Source organism: Gymnoscopelus braueri (assembly GCF_963280865.1).
Source record: "Gymnoscopelus braueri genome assembly, contig: SCAFFOLD_96, whole genome shotgun sequence".
NCBI lineage: Eukaryota > Metazoa > Chordata > Actinopteri > Myctophiformes > Myctophidae > Gymnoscopelus > Gymnoscopelus braueri.
Genome location: NW_027660482.1, coordinates 210,225 through 233,922, shown reverse-complemented (window position 1 = coordinate 233,922; position 23,698 = coordinate 210,225). Strand labels below are relative to the sequence as shown.

Here is a 23,698-nt window from a genome sequence, read left to right as displayed (position 1 = left end):
AAAAAGGGGGCGTGTCCATGACTTTCTCAGGCTGATTTGACCACTTTCCCGACATTTTAAAGGTTCAGGAATAGCACCATTCAACTCAGCGCAAAAAAAGTAAGTCAGAATAGCTATGATTTGATTAAAAAAAAAAGAAAAAAAAAGGGGGCGTGTCCATGACTTTCTCAGGCTGATTTGACCACTTTCCCGACATTTTAAAGGTTCAGGAATAGCACCATTCGACTCAGCGCAAAAAAATAAGTCAGAATAGCTATGATTTGATTAAAAAAAAAAAGAAATAAAAGAAAAAAAAAGGGGGCGTGTCCATGACTTTCTCGGGCTGATTTGACCACTTTCCTGACATTTTAAAGATTCGGGAATAGCACCATTCGACTCAGCGCAAAAAAGTAAGTCAGAAAAGCTATGATTTGATTAAAAAAATTAAATAAAAAAAAAGGGGCGTGTCCATGACTTTCTCGGGCTGATTTGACCACTTTCCCGACATTTTAAAGATTCAGGAATAGCACCATTCAACTCAGCGCAAAAAAGTAAGTCAGAATAGCTATGATTTGATTACAAAAAAAAAAAAAAAAAGGGGGCGTGTCCATGACTTTCTCAGGCTGATTTGACCACTTTCCCGACATTTTAAAAATTCGGGACCAGCACCATTCAACTCAGCGTCCTTCAATTAGTCAGGTAGGATGGTTTTCAAAATCTAGGTATTTATTTTATTTTTTCGGTCAAAAACATCAGTTTTTGGAGAAAACACAGCGCCACCTTGTGGCTAAACCATGATGTACAGATCAGTGTAAGATGCGGGGCAACGTCTAGTTTACTCCAGTATCTGCGCCTTGGCACCAGACCCTGTCAAACCGGAGATATGGTTAGTTGAACGGCCGACGCGGCCATTTGAAAGACACTGTATTTTCTCGAAATGACATTATTTAATGTTTTGAAAATCAATATCTATGTGAAAACAAGCACGATTTCACTTGAATCACATCTCAAAAAATTCTTAAGTGCAAGGCCTACAAGTTTAAGTCAACTGTTTTTCAAATGGATAACCACACAAGAAACCAACCCTAAAAGAACTTTTCTAAGCCTATAAATGTAAAAAATGACGTCATCTCAGACAACAGGCTCTAACTCCTGGACTATTGGGTTGTTCAACGAGATGAAAGTGTTTGAGTAAACTAGACCCTTGTGCGATTCCAATGGTACCACTCATGACAATGTCGGGCTCTAAAAGACACATCTAAGGCCAAAAGTATTTGACGCTTTGGTGCAATATGTGTTTTCTTAGTGTTTCAGGGGTCCGGGTTTAGGGTCTTTCTAAGCATTATAGAGAATATTGTCCAATGAAAACGTTGTTCACAGTGCCCTATTTTGGGGGGGTAGGCGAAGTTTGGGGGTCTTTTGGGCATGTTTGACTATTGAACTTGTAGATCTGGATGTTTACGAGTACAACGACAACCACTAACCACTTTCTAGGCATAATAGGAACAAGTCTCAACAAACAGTTGAAAACACGACCACAACTCTAAGTGTCAGACCAAAACCCTTGGTCCTGAATGATCTGTATCGTTCCAATTTTGGTCCTACTTCTCCTAAATGCTCTGTATCGTTCCAATTTTTGTCCTAAAATATCTGACAAATTGGAACGATACAGAGAATTTTAGACAAACAGGAAAGATACAGAGATTTTACGTTAAATTGGAATGATATAGAGAGTCTAGGGTTAAGTTCTGACTTCACCTCTAAGTGAGGTCTTTTTTTGGTTGTTATTTACACAAGACCCACCAGGGTTGAGGGCCTCTCCCTTGGATAGGAGGTCCCATTGTCGTTCCCAGCCAGGGAGCCCTATGCAGGTCCCACCTTTTGGTGGGATGGGCTTGCCGCTGATGGGTCGTGACCCTGGGGGGTCATAACCCTCTCCTTCCCCGGGTAAAGGTCAAGAGATGGGAGGTAGTGGTTTCCCACCTACGTATTCAATTCACAGGGAACGAATCGCAATGCCAGATGTGAACTGAGCTAGGTCAGGTCCCTTCTGAGACTACACTTTACAATTGCGGTGCAGATGAGTGTGCTTCCACACAGACATTTTACATCAAGGTGAGGTTTCTTCTGGGACTGCTCTTTACTATTGCGGTGCAGATGAGTGTGCTTCCACATAAACATTTTACAAGTATTTATGTTTGCAACTACAATTGTAAGTATTAGACAGTCTGCAGTCTCAACAAATACATAAAACTCAACCACAATTGTAGGTTTTAGACAGGAACAAGTGTCTACAAATAAATAAAAACTCAACCACAACTCTAAGTGTCAGAATGAAACCCTTGGTTCAAATGACTACATTTCCCAGAGTGCAGCAGCAAAATGGCCACTCATTCAAGACTTGACCACTAGGTAGCATCTTTTTGAGGTTGTTCTTTACACAAGACCCCTCATAGGACGGGGGGTCTCTCCCTTGGATAGGAAGGTCCCATTGTCATTCCCAGCCAGGGAGCCCGGTGCAGGTCCCACCTTTTGGTGGGATAGGCTTGCCCCTGATGGGTCGTGACCCCGGGGGGGGTCATAACCCTCTCCTTCCCCGGGTAAGGGTCAAGAGATGGGAGGTGGTGGTTTCCCACCTACGTATTCAATTCACAGGGATCGAATCGCAATGCCAGATGTGAGCAGAGCTAGGAAAGGTCCCTTCTGATACTACACTCTTCACACACGGTTGGTATGCAAATAAGCTTCCAGTTTCCTCCAGCCAAAATGGCCACTCGTTCAAATAACTACACTTCCCAGAGTGCAGCAGCAAAATGGCCGCACGCTCATTAGGAGCACCTGTGATCCCAAACAAACACACTTCAGGCATTTCAGGGAGAGGAAGCACTTGGGTTCAGTTCAAAGACAGCAATGGTAAGTTAAATGTTTATTTGCGTTCACGTTGTTTGAAATGCAGCTTAATGTGTTTGAAATACATCTTAAAGTTTGAAATGTGGCTTGATGTGGTCATGTTTGATTGCTAAAGTTTAAATTGAAAAGGGGCCGATCTACAAGCTTGTGGAACGGTTAGTTCTCTTTACATTGTTCTAATTCCATGTACAGGGCTTAAATGTTTAACTCTTTTAAAATGTTTGATTACAATTGTTGACTTTAATCATTGAATGTTGTCTTACATGTACCTGACATTGGACGAGGCACAACATGCAGTACAGGACAGGTCCCGATGGAGGAAGAACGTTAACCCTGGAACAAGACGACTAATAAGTAAGTAACTTGTTTGAAGGAATGTATTGTTTGAAACACAATGTTTAATATTTGAGTGGTAGCATGCAGTATGTAATAACAGCATGTTATAACAACTATGTAGTACAGTTATTGCAGTAAGTTAAAACTATAGTTAATACAGTATATGCACTTTGTAAAAACTATAGTAATTACAGTATGTACAGTATGTAATAACTATGTAATAACATGGTTATGACATAGTTGTTACAGTATGTTAAAACTTTTGTTATTACAGTATGTACAGTATGTAATAACTATGTAATAACATGGTTATGACATAGTTGTTACAGTATGTTAAAACTATTGTTATTACAGTATGTACAGTATATAATAACTATGTAATAACATGGTTATGACATAGTTGTTACAGTATTTTAAAACTATTGTTATTACAGTATGTACAGTATATAATAACTATTACATAGTTATTACAGTATGTTAAAACTATTGTTATTACAGTATGTACAGTATGTAATAACTATGTAACAACATGGTTACGACATAGTTGTTACAGTATGTTAACACTATAGTTATTACAGTATGTACAGTATGTAATAACTATGTAATAACATGGTTACGACATAGTTGTTACAGTATGTTAAAACAATAGTTATTACAGTAGGTACAGTATGTAATAACTATGTAATAACATGGTTATGACATAGTTGTTACTGTATGTTAAAACTAAAGTTATTACAGTATGTACAGTATGTAATAACTATGTAATAACATGGTTATGACATAGTTGTTACAGTATGTCAAAACTACAGTTATTACAGTATGTACAGTATGTAATAACTATGTAATAACATGGTTATGACATAGTTGTTACAGTATGTTAAAACTACAGTTATTACAGTATGTATAGTATGTAATAACTATGTAATAACATGGTTACGACATAGTTGTTACAGTATGTTAAAACTATTGTTATTACAGTATGTACAGTATGTAATAACTATGTAATAACTGTTATTACAGTATGTTAAAACTATTGTTATTACAGTAGGTACAGTATGTAATAACTATGTAATAATATAGTTACGACATAGTTGTTACATTATGTTAAAACAATAGTTATTACAATATGTACAGTATATAATAACTATGTAATAATAGTTATTACAGTTTGTTAAAACTATTGTTATTACAGTATGTACAGTATGTAATAACTATGTAATAACATGGTTACGACATAGTTGTTACAGTATGTTAACACTATAGTTATTACAGTATGTACAGTATATAATAACTATGTAATGACATGGTTACGACATAGTTGTTACAGTATGTTAAAACAATAGTTATTACAGTAGGTACAGTATGTAATAACTTTGTAATAACATGGTTACGACATAGTTGTTACACTATGTTAACCCCATAGTTATTATAGTATCTAAAGTATGTAATAACTATGTAATAACTTGGTTACGACATAGTTTTTACAGTATGTACTTTATGTTATAACCTGTCTGTTGGTGGACCCTTGCGGAAGGGCAAGGTAGGTATAGTGGTGAATGGTTAGAAATTGTAGAAGAGTTAATGGTGAGGCACTGCATAGATAGACATTGTCTGGTATGATGGATTATTAACATTTCGATGACGGGTCCTGAGTCCGGGATCATGCTGCGAATATGTGTAATAGTCCATCAAGGAGTTATCCATATAACTTTACCAAACAAATCACGCTCACAAGGACTTCATTAGGGAGGGCCTGATTAGAACTTCACTGACTACTGATTTCACCTCTAAGCAGAACACCTCATTGGCTTGCCACAACATCCCCCAACTCCCAGTGTGGCGGAAGTAGCCAGAGGCAGTTACTTAGAGACATGAGAGGGTCCATGGGAAAATGCGGGTTGGGTGCTTCGGTGGCAAAGTTTTTGTAAAACCATCATTTTCATCTCTTGTCGCGCCCCCTAGTGGCAAAGTTATATTGGCACGTTCTAACCCTAGACTATTGATGTGACCCACCATTCGACTCGGCACCATCCAATTAGTGGGGGGAACGCCTAAAAAAAAACAAAAAGAAAACAACCCCACAAAAAAAAAAAAAAAAGTGTCACTACAAAGTATTACCAATAAACTCCAAATTGCCTGAAGGGCTGTAAAAAAAAAAAATAGGAGCATCTGAAAAAAATACAAAACCTAAAAAAAAAACTTTAAACATTTTTGAACAATTCCAACAAGTGTTTGAGGTGCCTGTTTCACCCACTTCCGGTGGTCGTAGGCGGAAGTGCCTTACATCAAAATTTTCAGCGTGGTCAAATTAGGGGGGGTAGGTCACGTCATATCAAACTTCAGATTATTTTTTTTTGCCTATATCCCAGAAACTAACGCACCTTTCTAATCAAAGGTGCGTTGTCTCCAGAGGACAACAGATTCGAACTCAGCGTTGAATTTCTGAATTTTTGGTACCTCCAACTTTGTTTTCGGACATTCGTAGACTGCGTAGGGAGCTTCGGGCTCGATATGCCCGAGCCCGAAGATCGAAAAAAAACCTATTTCCTAACCCTAACCCCTAACCCCTAACCCTAACCCTAACCCTACCCTAACCCTAACCCTAACCCTAACCCTAAGCTCCCTTCTTATTTCAGAATGTCTCTCGGAGGGGAAAATCCTGCTCAGCACTTTGGAGTCATGCAGCGACCCTCAACATGGTGAGTACTGTACAGCTGAGCTCACCACAGTGGTGTGGCTTTGAACAGCTGTCGACTTATAAAACCAATAAAATCAATATTGGCTCTGTGAAACGATTACAATTGCTCTGCTAGCTGTAAAAGGGGAAAATTGAATTAAATTCCCATAGATTTGACTTTAATGAGAATCCCACAGAGTTCACATCTGCTACCTTTTTGTTTTTATTTTACAGGAAAAGCCCACATTCTCGAGGTGCTCAACGCTCTCTATCATGAACTAGGTGCCTGTGAGATGTTGTCCTCTGGTGGCCCTCTTGAGCGCACATCCAGCCACCAGTCTCTCAATGCCCTGGTCATCTCCTGTTGAACAAGTCTACCCCCTGCTGGGCCAAAGACGCTTCAGCACATCTGTCAAGACGCCAGGGGCCAGGGGCCAAGGGCTTCTACTGATCTGGAGGACAATGAATTGGCTACAACAATGGCCTCTGAAAAGGCCATTAGATAATGTATATATGTATAATTATACTGTAGCTCTTATATTCCTCAGGTTTCCGTGTCCATAAAATTACACTACATCATTGTCATCATTGTTGTTCTTATTATTAACCAAAGGTTTCCATTGAGAAAACATGTACCCCCACCCCCGGGCATTGACTGCACATTATGCAGATGTTTTCTAAAGCGGTCACTAGTGTTATTGTGAACTTGTTTATACAACCCTATGTTTAGACCTGGCAGGCAACGTGTTCATGTTTGAATCATGTGCAACAAATAAACATTAACATTTTTTCTTGGCCCAGGTTCAGCTGAATGTCGTCTTGGCACGTCTCAATGTGCAAAAAATAAACATTAAACATTTTTCACGTCTCAATGTAGTGCAACAGATCCAGTGCAGCTGACAGACGGTCATACAGATCCTGCACACATCAAAATGCTTCAGTTTACTTGACAGTCACGGATGGAAGTGTCAAAAGTAGTCATGGAAGACACAAAAGTGGCTTACCTGTGCTGTGCATGTCTCATTGTTGCAACTGTCCATCAGGTTCTGGATCTTGGCCTTTAGCTGCTGGGTCTCATTGGTGATTTCCTGGATCTGGTCAGCCATCTCCTGTCGCTTCTCATGGACATGGTCACACTTCCTGTTGGGGACAAGACGTTTCATGAGAACAAGTTTATTGTTCATTGACCTTTCGGGATGATCACAATTTTAGAATAGGGAATTGTCCCCAGAATAGGGACGCTAGTGTTCATGTGGTTAATACAAGAGCCACAAAAAGAATCCAACATCCGTATTCAAAGACACCAGTTCCTGTCATATCTTGCATGGCTAACTCTTTCCTGTCTCTCTACAGTTTGTTTGTTTGTTTGTTTATTTGGATCCCCATTAGCTACTACCTTAGCAGCAGCTATTCTTCCTGGGGTCCACACAGAAATAAATTACATTACATTACATTACATTACATGAAAACCTTTTACATCACAGTATCAAAAAATGATGTACACTTAGAAATACAACCAAAATGGAAAATATGAGTCAATCTTGATTATATGATGTCGTAGCCTTAATTATAAATGTAATATCTTAATGATACCTCAAAAACCAAATTCAACACATTCAGGTTACAAATACAGTTACACTATGTAAAAACAGTGTTGTTGTTGTTAGCCGTTTTCCAAAAGCAGATTCCATAAGATATGTCTTTAATTTATTTTTAAAATCAGATTTACTTGTTGCCTGTGTGAGTTGTGATGGAAGACTTTGCAGCTCTTTCATTGCTCAATACATTACTGTGTGTTGCATTGCATTCGTTTTTGAAATGGGAAACGTGAAAAAACCTTTTGATGAATGTCTAGTGTTGTAGGTGTGTTCTTCTGAGCTAAACTTCAACCTGCCATAGAGGACAGCCGGGACCCTGGATGAAATAATGCCTCTTACAAAAGACAGCAGGGAAATATGAAGTCTGTCCTCCACCAAAATGCCATGCATTATTTTGGTGTTCGTTATTTTTGTACAGCACAGAGCAATTCGTGCAGCTCTGTTTTGGACCAGTTGTAATTTTACTAGATATTTTTTGGCAGCACTTGACCAAACCTTTGGACAATAATCCAAATGAGTGAGGGCTAGTGTTTGCACAATTTAGGGAATGCATTGTTGTGGTATGTATTTGGTACATCTCCTGATAACAGACAGACTTCTTCCCATCGCTGCAACAGACTTATCAACCTGCTTTGACCATGTTAATTTACTATCCAAAATGATGCCCAGCTGTTTTGCATCCTCTACCTGATGTATTGGCATTCCTTTAACTAATATATTTAATTTAGGTTTATTTTTCAACAAAAATGTTGATCCAAATACAATGCTTTTTGTTTTTGATAAGTTAAGAACTAGTTTATTACTATTGACCCATGTTAAAACAGATTGTAGTTCTGAGTTCATAGTCACTGTTAAATAATCAATAGATTTTGCTGGCATATATAAGGTTGTATCATCAGCATACATAACCACTGTTGTCTGATCTAAAACTAATGGTAAGTCATTGGTAAAAATAGAAAATAAAACAGGACCTAGGCAGCTTCCCTGTGGCATACCACACTGTAGCTGTCCCATTTGTGAAAAACTGCCATTATAAAAAACATACTGTTTCCTGTTTGACAAATAGCTTTTAAACCAGTCTATTGCATTATGTGTGAAGTTATAACATTTCAATTTGTTCAGTAATAAAGTATGATCTATGACATCGAATGCTGCACTAAAACCTAATAATACTGCACCTACTACCTGTTTATTATCTATAATGAATGAATGAATGAATATTTTATTTTCGTGTCCGGACAGTTTCCCTGACCCATCCCATATATCAGACACATCAATCCCAAAACAAAAAACAAAGTTACAAACATTCCAGTGTACACCCAACCAGCAACTCACAGTATATCCCGACCCGAAACAAACCACATACAGTACACACATTCATATATACCTACACATAGAATACACACACATTAACAAAGAAATTCATCCACTATAAGTAACCCTTCTCCTTCTAACCCACGCTTTATAAAGAAACTCTGAAAATGCAAAAACCTGAAAAAAAAGAAATTCAATCAAGGCACCATTCTCATAATCTATCAGGTTTAGATCAGGGGTGTGGACTTTTTTAAACAGTATATCTCTCAGGTCATCATACAGGGGACAAAACAAAATAAAATGGATTTCATTCTCCACCTCATTCAAATCACAATATTCACATATTCTATCCTCCTCAGCTATGCCTCTATATCTTCCCGTTTCAATATGTAATGGCAGAATGCCACATCTTATCTGCGCACAAAGTGACCTCCGACTTTTTGCCAAATTATACAAAACATAATTTTTCTTCTAACCAGGTTTGTATGCATTTTGCACGGATTCTGTTTTTAAACTCCTCCACATTCACAATTGTTCTTTGGAAATAATGTTCTTCCAGACCACATTCCCTCAATACATCAAAGATCTCAGAGGCCCATTCCCCTTCTCCATCCCAGTAAAACATTTTACTAGCCACCCTATTGGATGGCAGACACAGCAACCTGTTCCAGAGACTTACCATGCTGGCCTTCCATCTAATTTCACAGGAGTCCCACCCCATATCTCCATTAAATGCTGCGATTGGCGCATACTTATGTAGTCCCAAAAAGAATCGAATCGCCCGATTCTGAACACGTTAATTTAACTGAAACCTTTTGTACCCCCAAACCCACGAAATATAATCTAAAATGGGACATACACATGTGTGATACAATTTAGAGTACGTAAGATAGCCCATGTCCTTCAACGTTTTGGTTTTGCCTATGAGGCCTCCCAATGCCCTGCCGGCAGAATCCGCTAGGGCAGATACACCGTGAAAAAAAGACATGTTTTCATCTAGAAACAAACCAAGGTACTTGTACTTATCTGTAAACTGCAGTTGTTTATCACCCACACTAAACTTGAAGCTACTTCTTTCTGTACCTGGGTTTCTAAAATGCATTACTTGTGTTTTCTTTTGATTAATACACATTTTCCACTTCTTCATTAACACAAGTTAACATTTTTTGTAAATCCTCTTCACTTTCTGAGAGTAAAATAATATCGTCAGCATACATCAATATGTCTACAAATACTTGACCACATGGAACCCCTTTCTCCATGTGTTTTACCTCTCTGGCCAAATCATTAATAAAAACAGCAAATAAAGTTGGGGACAAAACATCCCCTTGTTTAACACCAGAGGGCGTAGGAAACCACTCTGTAAAATAGTCATTCACTTTCACACAGGCAACAGGTTGCCTGTATAGAGAGCAAATAGCTTGATAGAACTTTCCATTTACCCCAATTTGATGAAGCTTATACTGTAGGAGGTTGTGATCAACAAGATCAAACGCTTTCTGAAAATCAATAAAGCACCCAAAAGTCTGTTTTCTTGACTTCAGTCTATTTCTAACCACTGTAGTCACTGCATAAATATGATCCAAACATGCTCTTCCCTTCCTAAAACCATTTTGTTCTTCTTGCAGTAAGTTATTTCTTTCCAAGAATTCAACCAATCTATTATTTAGAACAGACGAATACAATTTATATACAGTACTCAGTAGACTAATACCTCGATAATTCAATGGGATCTTAGGGTCATCCTTTGATGATTTGGAATTGGGGTTATGATTGATTTACACCAGGTAGATGGTATAATACCCTGATCAAAACACATGTTCAACAAATAAAATAATAGATCAAACAAAATGGGAGCTTTCAACACTTCGTTTGGTAATTCATCTACACCAAATGCCTTCTTAACCTTAGCAGACTCTATTGCCTTTAGCACTTCCTCTCTACTCAGACTTCTATTTAAAGTAACATCAGTAGTTGAATGTAAGCATTTATCTGTAAAACAAGATATGTGATCAAAAGATCACATATTGTCCATACTTTCCTCTTGTCTTGAATATAAACCAGAAAAGGCTCCCTCCCATTCCCTTAATACTTTAACTGGGTCAGATGATATTTCCCCTTCACTCCATACCTGCATAGGAATCTTTTTTGGACGTTTGGGACCCAGATTCTTTATCTCATTCCAAAATTGTTGTGGGTTCTGTGTATGTAATTGCTCCATTTGTATAATTTGTCCTCTTTGATATCTACGTTTGTAAAACCTCAGTTTTCTGTCAAAACTATGTTGTTTATGCTTATAAGTAACTATAAGTTGTTTTCTTAAATCTGGATTTTTACATTTCAAAAAAAGACGTTCAGCACTGCACATATCTGACCATAAAACGCCCAATTCGCTATTCCAATAGGGATTGTTCTGATTAGATGTTCTAAATTTGGGTTTGTCCACTTTTGTATTCAATTCAGAATGTACTAAAACACAGAACTCCTTGTACCAGTTATCCAACTCCTCTTGATGTTCATTTAGAGTCTGTAATCTCTCAATTAAATTTAGCATAGCAGTACGTCCCATATCAGAATTTAGAAAAATGTCTGGTACATCCCGAACCACTCGCTTTTTAGAGTGTCCAGCCGTAACAGGCACTTCTCCACGTTGGGGCATTTCATAGCCAGCCCTAAACTTAAAGGGATACTTCACTTTCGGGCCGGGGACACATTTAAAAAAAATATTAAAAATAAATGAAAAAAGTTATGGAAAATTCATGGCCCCCTCACACATTAGTAGGACACTCTAATGCGTGAGGGGGCCATGAATTTTCCATAACTTTTTTCATTTTTTTAAAATATTTTTTTTAAATGTGTCCCCGGCCCTAAAGTGAAGTATCCCTTTAAGCCACAACATAGAGTGATCAGGGGCCTGTTCCTCAAAAGGTGAATTAGAGCTAAAGCCTGGCTTTTCCACCTATCCTGGCCTAATTTAGCCAGGATTAGAGCTGAGTCGGTTCCTCAAAAGGTGAATTATCTTGAAGATTAGTTTAGCCAGTTCACCCTGGCTAAGTTTAGCCTTATCCGATTCCTCAAAAGAGAATTGAAGCAAGCCTAGCTTAGTTACCATGGCAATTTAGCTGTGAAGTTAGCCTGGTCAGGAGCAGGCTAACAGCCAAGTTTACTTAATCTAGTGCCTTGTTCTTCAAGTTTTTCCACAGTTAATTCAAAACATGTGTTTGTATATGGACTCATTTTAATGACCCTGCATTCAAATAAAATGAAATAAATACAATAAGATATAATCAAATTAATTACTGAAATAGTGTGTGACCATGAATCATAATCATAATTGTTTCACAATGACTCATGTGATATGTAATTGTCACTCTGTTATAGTTAACACCATAGTTCATCTTGTTGTTAGATTTTTTTGTATATTATAAAAAATGTCTGACACATACATACACACACATATACCCGTAACTAATCATTATATATATATATATATATATATATATATATATATATATATATATATATATATATATATATATATATATATATATATAAATTATTAGTTATGGGTTTAAAGGAGCCTCTTTGTAAGTCAATGAGGAGCATATTTTAAATGATCAATTTCTAGTCAATGGAGAAATTATTTTTTATTTCTTGTCCACCTTTGGAGTTACATCATGATGGCAAGGTAACTACACAACCCAAACCTCTACCAAAGGTCTTGCAAATGTGGGGTTATTTATTGCGTGTCTCGTCCCCCCCCGTCCCCCCCCTCATGCCCCCTGTCGCGGTCAACCCCCCCGTCCCCCCCGTCCCGTCCCGTCCCGTTGTGGCCCCCGTCGCAGTACACCCCCCCGTCCCGTCCCCCCGTCCCGTCCCGTCCCGTCCCGTCCCGTCCCGTCCCGTCCCGTTTCCGTTCGTCCCGTTCCCGTTCGTCCCGTTGCCCGTCCGTCTCAAACACACACACACACACACACACACACACACACACACACACACACACACACACACACACACACACACACACACACACACTATGTGTGCTTGCAATACTTTGCCATGCTTTCTCCCTGGATCTATTTATTGCGGTCGCGTTTCCTTTCTTGCTTAAATACATTTTACTTCCTTGTATGATTTCATGAGCTGCTGCAGTGCTGCTATTCAGCCACAGAGAAGAACGCTGCTCTGGTTTTGGACTCCGTGATTGGTCAAGTTCAAGGAATCTGCGCTCGAGTTCATGGTCTTTCATAGAAATACGTTGCCGGCGAATCCCCGCCCATTCAGCCTGGCTTCATTATCCTGGCTGGACACAGCCTGTCTTGATATAGCATAGCTCGACAAAGTTGCTCCTTTTCAGCCTGGCTTGGCGTCTGAGGAACGGAATAAACGAGGCTTTTCGGACCCGACTTTGTCAAGCCTGGATTTGGCTTAAGGCCAGGCTTTTTTAATTCACCTTTTGAGGAACAGGCCCCAGGTAGACGACAATTATCTCCTATCAAATTAAATAAAGCTCTATCCTCTACCATTTGTGAGGCGAGCAATACCTTAAATTCCAAACAGTTTTCTAAACAATCAAAAGGCACGACCATATAATCAACCATGGCTTTACCCTTTGGCAACACTGATGTATAATTATCACATAGTGGGTCGATCCTACCATTAAGTACACACATTCTCGAATCTCTTAGGAATTCTAGGAATGTTTCCCCATGTTTATTAACATAATCATCAATTGCAACTCTTCGGGGAATAGAGTCAATAGTAGGGATAAAATCTTCCATATTTCCAATTCTAGCGTTCACGTCCCCACCAATATAAATTGCATCCACTTCAGAAAATTGATAGATCAAACTTAATAAACGACAAAAAAAAGCTGAAGCGTCTCTTCCCCAGGGGGAATTTTCAGGTGGGAGGTAACAGGAAAATATGACAAAACTATACTCTGATAATTTATGTTGAAATAATAAACCTAAAATCCCATCATCTTTTTCAACAGTTTCAATCTGGTAATCTTGAAATAAACTGAACCTAACTAACATCCCCACTCCACCAGATGCTCTACATGCTTTAATGTGCGTTTTCCTATTTAACCCAAACCATACATACCCGTCCAGTTCAATAACATTTTCTCCTTGAAGATGAGTCTCATTTAAGGAGATAATGTCTGCATTCAAAGCCTGTAGAATAGATAACCTAAGGTCACAGTTTGCTTGTGTCCATCCATTTATATTCCAATGTAAGAATGATATGTGCTCGCGTGGGCTATATGACGATGGGAAACCTCATTTTGTAGTTTCCAGTTCGTTATCTTCACTTTGACCTAAAGCAGGCCATTCCTTGTCTCTCACAGCTCCGTTGTCCCCGTTGCTTTTCTCCTCCGTTTCTTTCCTAAACCACGACCCTCGTCTGTCTCGGGATTCCTCAGACCCATCAGAGTTCCGTCTGCCTCTGCCAGGCCCGCGGTGATCTTCACGGCCCTGATGGTTGCGGTTCTCCCTCCAGTGTCTCTCATACTGGCCACCGCGGGCTCCACGGCGGCCGCCCCGGTCACCGCCCGTTGGCCCCGTCTCGTTTCTCTCCATTCCCCGTCGTATGAGCCTGCCATTTCCCGCAATAAAGAGATCTTTCCCAGCTGGGATTTCTCTAAGCAGCGTTTTAAAGTTCAGTTCAATTAGCCGGTCAGTATGGGATTTAGCAGAACGCGCATATACTTTTTGATACTCTGTGTGATCCTTCAGCAAATTTTTTTTCCGAAGAATACCAATCTTTTCTTCTCTAGATATGCATTCAATTTTCACCAATCCAGGCTGCCCTCCTCTCCCCTCTAGTCGAATTACATCCACAGTTTCGGTCTGGACGTCGAGCCCGTCCTTCAGAAACCGTTTGACTTTTCCCCTTATGTTTTCCTCTTCTTCCACTGGCAATCCGGCCACAATTAAAGAGACATCAGGATCAAACCTTTCTTTAGGTGGACCGCCGGTTGAGTTGAAGTTCCCCTCCAAGGCATCCATGCGAGATTGCAGCCTCCCAACTTCGATATCAAGCGTGTCTTTAATATCGCGGCGGTGTTTCTCTAAATCCGACCTTATCGCTGTGTGATTATCATTGATAGATTTTTGCAGAGATGAATCTATGCGGTCAATCTTTTTTTCAATCTTTTTCTCAAACGCATTCTGCATTTTATCAAACAAACCACCCATCTGCTTTTCAAGATTGTCCTTCATATTGTCCATTTTGCAGTTGATTTTCTTTAGCTCATCAAACAGCTTTCTTGTCCGTCTATCTATATGTCTTAGACAATCATCTGTTATCTGTGTGAGTGCTGTACCAGTTGAATGTCCTTCACGGTAAGCATGCTGAAAATTTGAAAATAATTTATTCACTGTAAAAAAGCCTTGTATTTGGTCGGTTACAATTATTTCAAGTAGTTTGCTAAGAATCGGCAACAGACTGATTGGGCGGCTGTTTTTTCCACTAAAATTCTCATTTGTATTTTTTGGAAGAGGCGTTACTTTTGCTTCTTTACACCCCACAGAAAATACACCACTTGTTATACTGGCATTGAAAATGTGGCATACAGGACCAGCCACATCACTGGCTACCATTTTTAGAAGTTTACCATCCAAATTATCCTTACCTGCTGGTTTGTCATTATTAGTGCTTAATAGTAGATGTTGCACTTTTTCTACATTTACTTTCTTTAGTTCAAAATGACACTTCTTACCTTTCATAATCTGTTCTTTTATATTAGAATATGATAATGTGTTACTTGTGGATAACATTTCACTCCTTAATTTGTCCACTTTATTAATGAAAAAACTGTTAAAATAATCTGCTATCTCACTGGGCTTTTATTAAGAATGATTCGCCAGTATCAATAAATGATGGTGTTGAACTAGGCTTTCTGCCCATTATGTCATTTAAAGTGCTCCACAGCTTTTCCCCATCATATTTACACTCATTTAACTTTGCCAGTCATCTTTGTTGCCAGTCATGTTTGCCACACCTTTTTAACCATACACTCTTTCAAGTCTTTGTCAATCCATGGTGCCCTGAAATCTTTTACAGTAAACTTTTTTACTTGTGCATGTCTATTAATAATTTCATAGAATACATTTTGAAAAGCTTTAATTGCCTCATCTGGATTCTCCTCCTTATATATTTCCGACCAACATATATTACCTACATCTTTACAGAACGATTCTTGACAGAATCTCTTGTAGGATCTCTTATAGATCACCTTAGGAGCCACTTTAGGTACTTTTGCTTTTCTTGCTATGGCCACTATATTGTGATCACTACATCCAATAGGAACTGATACTCCTTTAGAGCAGAGGTCAACAGCATTAGTGAAAATATACAGGTTGATGATATTTTACCAGCGCTATTTATGCAAATGCGTGTATTTTGTTTGATAAATTGGGTTAAAAAAAACATGCATCAGTTACAGACATAACTTAGTTTTTTAGTGGGCATTCACGTGATAGCCAGTTGATATTAAAATCACCCATCAAATAAACCTCATTTCCAATGTCACACACATCAATCATCATTTCACACACTGTGTCTAAATATTCACTCTTAGCACTTGGTGGTCGATAACAACATCCTATCAGTAATGGTAATGGTAATGCTGCTTGGCATAAAGGTCCTGTCTTAGTTTAGCTGGAATGTGGCTCTGAATGTTTAAGGCAACCCCTCCCCCATATATGCTCCTGTCTTTCCTATAAATACTATATCCCTGTATATTCACAGCATTTTCAGACACTGTGTGATCAATATGCGTTTCACAGATAGCCAGAATATGTATATTGTTTGAAATGTATAAGTCATTTATTTCAGTCAGCTTATTCCTGAGACTACAAATATTAATATGAGCAAATTTCAGTCCTTTCCTTGGTAATTTTTTAAAAATTGACATGGTTTATGTATAAGACAGTACACAGTTAAAGTTGTGGCAAAGTTGTCAAGTTCACTCGTCACTAGGTGACCTTGGGTTGCTGTCACGGGGGCGGATTATTAGTTTGTCATGCCTCAGATAGGCAATTTCACCTCTCTCCCTTGCCTCCCTCATCTTTGGGAGTAGTTATTTCCTTTTCATTCGGACTGCTTCAGTGTAATCTTCATTAATGTAAATATTGGTCCCTTTCAAATTTTTGTCTCTCTCTAACACCGCTGATCTGTTCTTGAATCTTAAAAACTTCACCACAATGGATCTGGGTCTGCTGCTACCAGGCACTAATCTCCCAGCGGTGTGCTCGCTCGACTTCAACATCCGGCTGCAGCTTTAGTTTTTCCACAAGAATACCCCTCACCTTTTCCTCCGTATCTGCCCAGGTCTCACCAGGCGTCTCAGTGATGCCGTCAAAAACCAGGTTGTTCCTTTTTGATTGCCCCTCTGCATACTCCATTTTATCTGTGACAGCTGACAGGCTGTCACAAATCTTCATGCTGTCAGCTTGCATGGAGTTACAACGTACAGATTGTGTTGCATTCTGACCTTTGATATCATCTACCTCCTTCTGCGTAAATTGTATACTTGTTTTGATCTCCTGCACCTCTCTTGTAATTGCATCCAACCTAGAGTTGGTGGAGTCCATAATGAGTTTTACAAAACCTTTAAAATTATCTTGTTGCAGCTGTAAAAGTGCACTGAACATGTATTTCTGTTGTTGAAGCAGCTCCTTTACCTGAGCAAGTGAGACCAGATCTTCCTCTGATCTTTCCTCTCTCAACTCTGCCTGATTTTTCCTCGGAGGCATCTTCACATCAACTACCCGCCTTGGCCTGGTGGCTAGCTGCCTGCTGGTGGTGGCTGCTCCTCAGCCTGGCCTGGTGGCTAGCTGCCTGCTGGTGGTGGCCTGGTGGCTAGCTGCCTGCTGGTGGTGGCCTGGTGGCTTGGTTGCCTGGTGGTGGCTGCTCCTCAGCCTGGCCTGGTGGCTAGCTGCCTGCTGGTGGTGGCCTGATGGCTTGTTGTCTGCTGCCTCACTGCTGCTGATACAGTGTGTGTGTGTGTGTGTGTGTGTGTGTGTGTGTGTGTGTGTGTGTGTGTGTGTGTGTGTGTGTGTGTGTGTGTGTGTGTGTGTGTGTGTGTGTGTGTGTGAGAGACAGTGTAGAGAGACAGTATCTAATGGTGGAGTGACGATTCACTCAACTCTGATACGATTCAATATTACTAACGCTAAGTAGCAAAACTTTTGCTACTCATTACAACTTAACAAAACAATACCTCATGACGGCCTGAACGTGCTGCTCTGCCGTATCTTTCATGTTATTCCTGCGGAGCTGCTGTTTGGACAACCTTTCCAACTTTATTACATGAGATCTCTTCTCTCTGTCCACCTCTGTGTTCAGGGACTTTATCTCCTTCTGCTGCTTCTCGAACTCCGCCACGCTTTCATCCACCTAAACACACATACACCAACCTGAGAACACAGCTCTTCAAGGAGGTACACATTTACATTAACCTCCGAGTGAGCATGTTCATTTTAACCATTTAAACCCTTCCCTTTATACTTTCTTGACCAGGGTCCCCCACGAGTATATACTCGTCTTTGGCCCTCTAATTTGCCCTCTACACCATATCTTTTCACTGAAAATAGCCAATCTACACGTTCAAAAAGCTTCCCATTGAGAGCGTTTAGATCTGCTACTGTTGCTGAATAGTTGTCTATCGTGATATGACTAGAATAAGGACAGTAGGGTTTGATTGATTGATTGATGTAGTTTATTTAGAAAGACATGAGAATAGTACATGACAGTACATAACAGTACATGGAAGTACAAATTCACAATACAAGGTCTACTAAACTGGAAACCCTCATTAAGCATTACGCTTGTTTAAGATGAGAACCCCATGCACACAAATCATGATGAAATATAAGAGGCAGGCAGATATACACACTACTATACAGAATGTCATACAATCAGCTTTCAGGTTACTGGTATGACGAGAGAAAAAAAAAAATATATATATATATATATATACAAAAGAGGAAAATGAAGGAGGGGGGGGGGGGGGTAGGGAGGGGTAGGTTAAGATTTAGACTTAGACTTAGGGTTAATGTGGTTAAGAAAAACCATGAACATTACCTCTATGTTTTGTAGGGCAAGCATTCAATTGTTTGCGTTTTTAGAATCGGGCTCAGATTTAAAATGGGTCAGTTGTGTTTGAAACTTGACCAGATCAAAAAAAAAAAAAAAAACATGAGTATGAAAACATTTATTTCTTGGGTTTTAGCTGATACCCAAGGGCCAAAATAGTGATCTTGACTTGAGAAAAGTAAGAATTGGGTTGATGCAAAATGGGAGTGCCAGGCTGTTGCTTGCCACCGGAATTGAAGGCCCCTCAAGAATGTCTGAAATAGACAGAACAGGGACTTTTCTGTCATTATGGGGTAGTATTGTTCCTATAGATTATAATAATCAACAATTAATTTAAATGCATATGAACAACATTGAGTGTTTCCATTTAACTGTAAAATGTAAATCTGCTCCCAAAATGTGATGACAAATGTGTAGACACTGTTCCTTCTCGACTCATCCCCATCAGATTGAATTATTTGCATCACAGGTTAACTGGTATTCATTTTAATTATGAACGCATAGTTGAAACTCATCCTGTAATAAGGATTAGATTTTTTTTTGCAATTTTGGTACTGTAAATTAAATATTTTAAATGTCTCTTTTTTGGGGTACTGTACATTTAATTTAGACGGGGATACAGAGTAGCTGTAGTCCGTTTCAATCGTACCTCCACAAGAAGCTGCTTGTTGATGTCAAGCCCAGTCTGTAAATCTTGCAGGAGGTTGCAGATGAGCTGAACCTCAGAGTCTGTGATATTCAAAACCTGTGCCTTGCTCTGCAGCTCCACCGGAACTCATCTGCCTTTACCTGGTAGAAAAAGAAAAGAAAAATAAGAAAACAAATCCACACACATCATCATCACGGTCAAATTAACAGACCTGGGCCTCATGTTGTAGTTTTCCTACATTTCCCTTAATTGTCTGAGAAGCAATAAGAGATGGCAACTACATCTCCATACCTTCTTAACATCCAAATCTGCTCTTATGTAGGTGTGCTCAATGATAATCCCACTTGGTCATAAATTAGAATTTATTTGTGATTTGCATAAGTACTGCAACTCCCCTGCAAAGACTCTGGCACATAAAAGGAAAGATCTTAACCAAAAAAGGCTGCAAGAATAACTTCATCACTGTTAAATAAACTTAAAGTAAACATGTTTGTTTTCATATTTGACATTTCACTCTATTGTTTATTTCAAAAGAAACTGCAATTTGTGGGAAGCTTGCACAAAATAATTTTACCCACTCTTGGACTCTTACCCACTCTTGGAAGTTTACGTGATTTTCACTCAGGTTTGAAGGGATACACTAGTTGTAAGGTCCTCATGTACAACAACTGGACAGTCTCTGGCTGAAAGGGGGGAAATAAATATTTTTTCAATGGCCATCTGGTTCACTGGCACCCAGGAGAAACTTTTAATCCATTACATCTCAAGGCAAATATCGTACTTTTATTCATTACAATTATTTGAAACCTTTAGTTACTAGTTACTTTGTAGATTTTAATTATTACAAAACATAATACTAACCACTTCAGCAGTTCAGCCCTATAGGGGCAGGGCAAAAGGCGTGGCCAAGCTTAGGCTGAAGTAGTTCCGGTGGCCATATTAGGTGGGCTCCATAACAACAGCTCGTATCAACATTGACAGTTACTCACGCGTGTCCTGAGTGTGACTCCTGAACGCATACACTACAACGGATTTATTGGTAAAGGACAGAAGATGGACCGCTCAGTGCGTGACAGAGAGATACCATACAGAGAGAAGCTGAACTCGGACGCAAAGGCACGCTACCTGGAAAAAAGTAATTACATCTGTGCCCTAGATCAGATGTAATGACAGTGCCCAGTCAGTCACAATCATTCATTTGACCTGAAAAAACGTTTTGTTGCTTAGTTGTGTAAGCGAAATAAAATATAGAGTCATCTTGAGTACTGATTATTTATATATATATTTATAATATTATTATAGCGAAGTATTATTATTAATTTTACATTGTTCATTCATCATTGAGAAAGTGCACAACGGACCTGTTGCGATCAGTGTTGCCATATTTTGCGAGATAAATAAGCAACCAGGTCTATGAAAACAAGCCCAAAATAAGTGGCTTAGTGACATCAGCTACTTGAAAATAGCCGATCTACAAGCTCACGTGAGCTTGTACATAGGCTATTAAAAAAACCCTCTTGCAATAAAATAAAGAATATTTGTAATATTTTGTTAAACATTCTAACAACACAAATGCTCCCTGGCACAAAACATTTTCATGAAAAGATTTGAGAACCACTGTTTTTTTTTTTTTTTTAAGCCTTAATAAGCAAGTACCTAAATGAGCCTAAATAAGAAAGTACACTTTATAAATAAGCCACACAAAAAAACCTAACCCGCAACTACCAATTTTACAAGCAAGTTTACAGAAAAAGAAGCCCAAAGTCGCTTATAATTAGCTGACATGGCAACGCTGATGCTCGCCTCACCTCCAACAGATGTTTATATGTTTGATTGTGTGCTGTCAAGCTCGTTCTTTGAGATTAAATGTGTTTGGGAATGTTGTTGAAGGTTATGTTATTTCGTCAGCTGACACCCAAGCCATACTACTGTACATTTATTTGATATCTCCGACGTCTGAACACTTGCTGACAGACAGACAAGAGTCCCTGGCTGTTCACTCAGCCACCGTGACTGTGAGCCACCCACGTTAGACAATGTTTCTCAGACTGGACACATAGAGAAACACAATTTAGCTTTTAGCTCAATCTCATTGTATTTAAGATATTCGATAGACTTTTTTTTTTTAATGCCAGATTTAGCTAATACGGCCACAAACTTCCCATCCAAACTGCTAGCTTAGCCGCTAGCCACTTAGCCAGGGCTCTGCTCTGTGATCTGATCAGCACACTGTTTATATTTTTTATTGTGTGCTGTCTGTTTGGGAATGTCGTTGAAGGTTATGTTATTTCGTCAGCTGACACCCAAGCCATACAACGTTTCTTTGATATCTCCGACATCTGATCTCCATGGTGCAACAAGCATAGGACTAGTGCAGTGTTGTGGCAGCGCGTCAATCTACCCAACGAAAATGGTGGACAAAGTGGACGGGGTTACCACTGTGACGCCACGGTGACGTCGCTACGCCCGGTCCCTATACTGATATCTTATCAATTTCAGCTGTTACAATTCCAAAAATGCAAACATGACCCGCTGTAATTACTATATTAGTAGTAGCTTAATGACTAGTATCAAAATTATTTTGTATGTCCAATGTATTTGTATTTAAGTTCATAAAGTTAACATAAGTATAACTAAATGCATTTGAAATGAAATAAAATGTAAACTTTTCAGGATTCCAATAAAAAAATGGCAAAAAAGAAATCCGAATTCCAATTCAAAAATGGCAAAAATAGCAGATCTACAAGCTCAAAACGCGCCGTGCTGCGACGCGTTTTGTAGATCTGCTATTTTTGCTACTTTTGTGTGACGTAGAATGGCCCGACAGTATATAATACAGTATGTAATGCAATGTGTCCCTCTGGAGTGAGTGTGTAAATATAGTGGTCCTCTCCATCGTCAAAGTTGCATCACCCCTGGCTTAGAGCTGCTGTACATAAAATATGGTTAAAATGTAAAATAACAGATGCTTTCCCAGTGTTCATGGTAAATAACTGTTGTTGTTAATGCATAGTTTTTAGTTTTTAGCGGGAAAGTGCAATTGCTTTATTTGCTCTATAGGTATGATGTAATGTTTTAAGTGTAATTTATTCTGCCATATGACCAGGATGCTGTGCCTGGAATGGAATGACGAACCTTGTGGTTGAGCTTGTAGATCTACTTTTTCCCCGTCTATAAATGTCCAAAAGGACATTCCATTCAGCCTCTGTGGCTCTAACACTCTATGCACAGCCCTGAGGCTCATGGTGGCTCTGCTCTCACCAGTGGTGGAAAGAGTACTCACATTTCTTACTTAAGTAAAAGTATCCATCAACTGCATTGTAGAAATACTTTAAGTTGCAAGTAAAAGTCCGGAATTCAAAATTTACTTGAGTAAAAGTACAAAAGTATTGGTATCAAAATGTACTTAAAGTACCAACAGTAAAATCACTAAAATGTTTGAAAATAGCTGATCTACAAGCTCACAACGCGTCCAGATGCGGCGCGTTGTGAGCTTGTAGATCGGCTAAATTGTACTTCAAAATTGTACTCGAGTAAATGTACTTAGTTACTTTACACCACTGGCCTCATTCCTGGCATTTCAGCCCCAGAGAACATACTGTAGACTCCATAGACTCCAGCTCAGCCCGCAACCTTTGACCTTCAGCCTTGGTGACCATGCAGATGCACTTAGGGGCCGGACCACAATACCAGACCACGCCCACACCCTGAGGGTTTGTCTCACTCACTCAATGTACTTAAAGTACCAAAAGTAAAAGTACTCATTATGCAGAATGTCCCATTTCAAATGTATACATTTCTTCATTTAGCAGATCTACAAGCTCACAATATAGCAGATCTACAAACTCATAATGCGTCGCAAAATATTGTATTTCAGTACAGTACTTAAGTAAATGTACTTAGTTACTTTCCACCACTGCTCCCCACCCACCGTACACCCACCGCGCACACACACACACACACACACACACACACACACACACACACACACACACACACACACACACACACACACACACACACACACACACACACACACACACATGCTGTTTTAAATGAATTCCTATCATTTCAGCTCCAGAAAACACAGTCAACCTGTTTTTAAATGTCAGGTCTTTGACAGGCAGCTCA

General features: G+C 39.2%; 1 protein-coding gene across 1 annotated transcript; it reads right to left on the bottom strand.

Annotated features, from left to right (window-relative positions):
* Positions 1-6,763: 6,763 nt before the first annotated feature.
* LOC308081525 (kinetochore protein Nuf2-like) lies at positions 6,764-21,917 on the bottom strand (the record flags this gene model as incomplete). Its single annotated transcript, XM_080457896.1, has 5 exons — positions 6,764-6,820; positions 6,907-7,042; positions 18,044-18,219; positions 19,568-19,692; positions 21,905-21,917. The coding sequence occupies 5 exons, from the start codon at positions 21,915-21,917 to the stop codon at positions 6,764-6,766; spliced, it is 507 nt and encodes a 168-aa protein (XP_080314022.1).
* Positions 21,918-23,698: the final 1,781 nt, after the last annotated feature.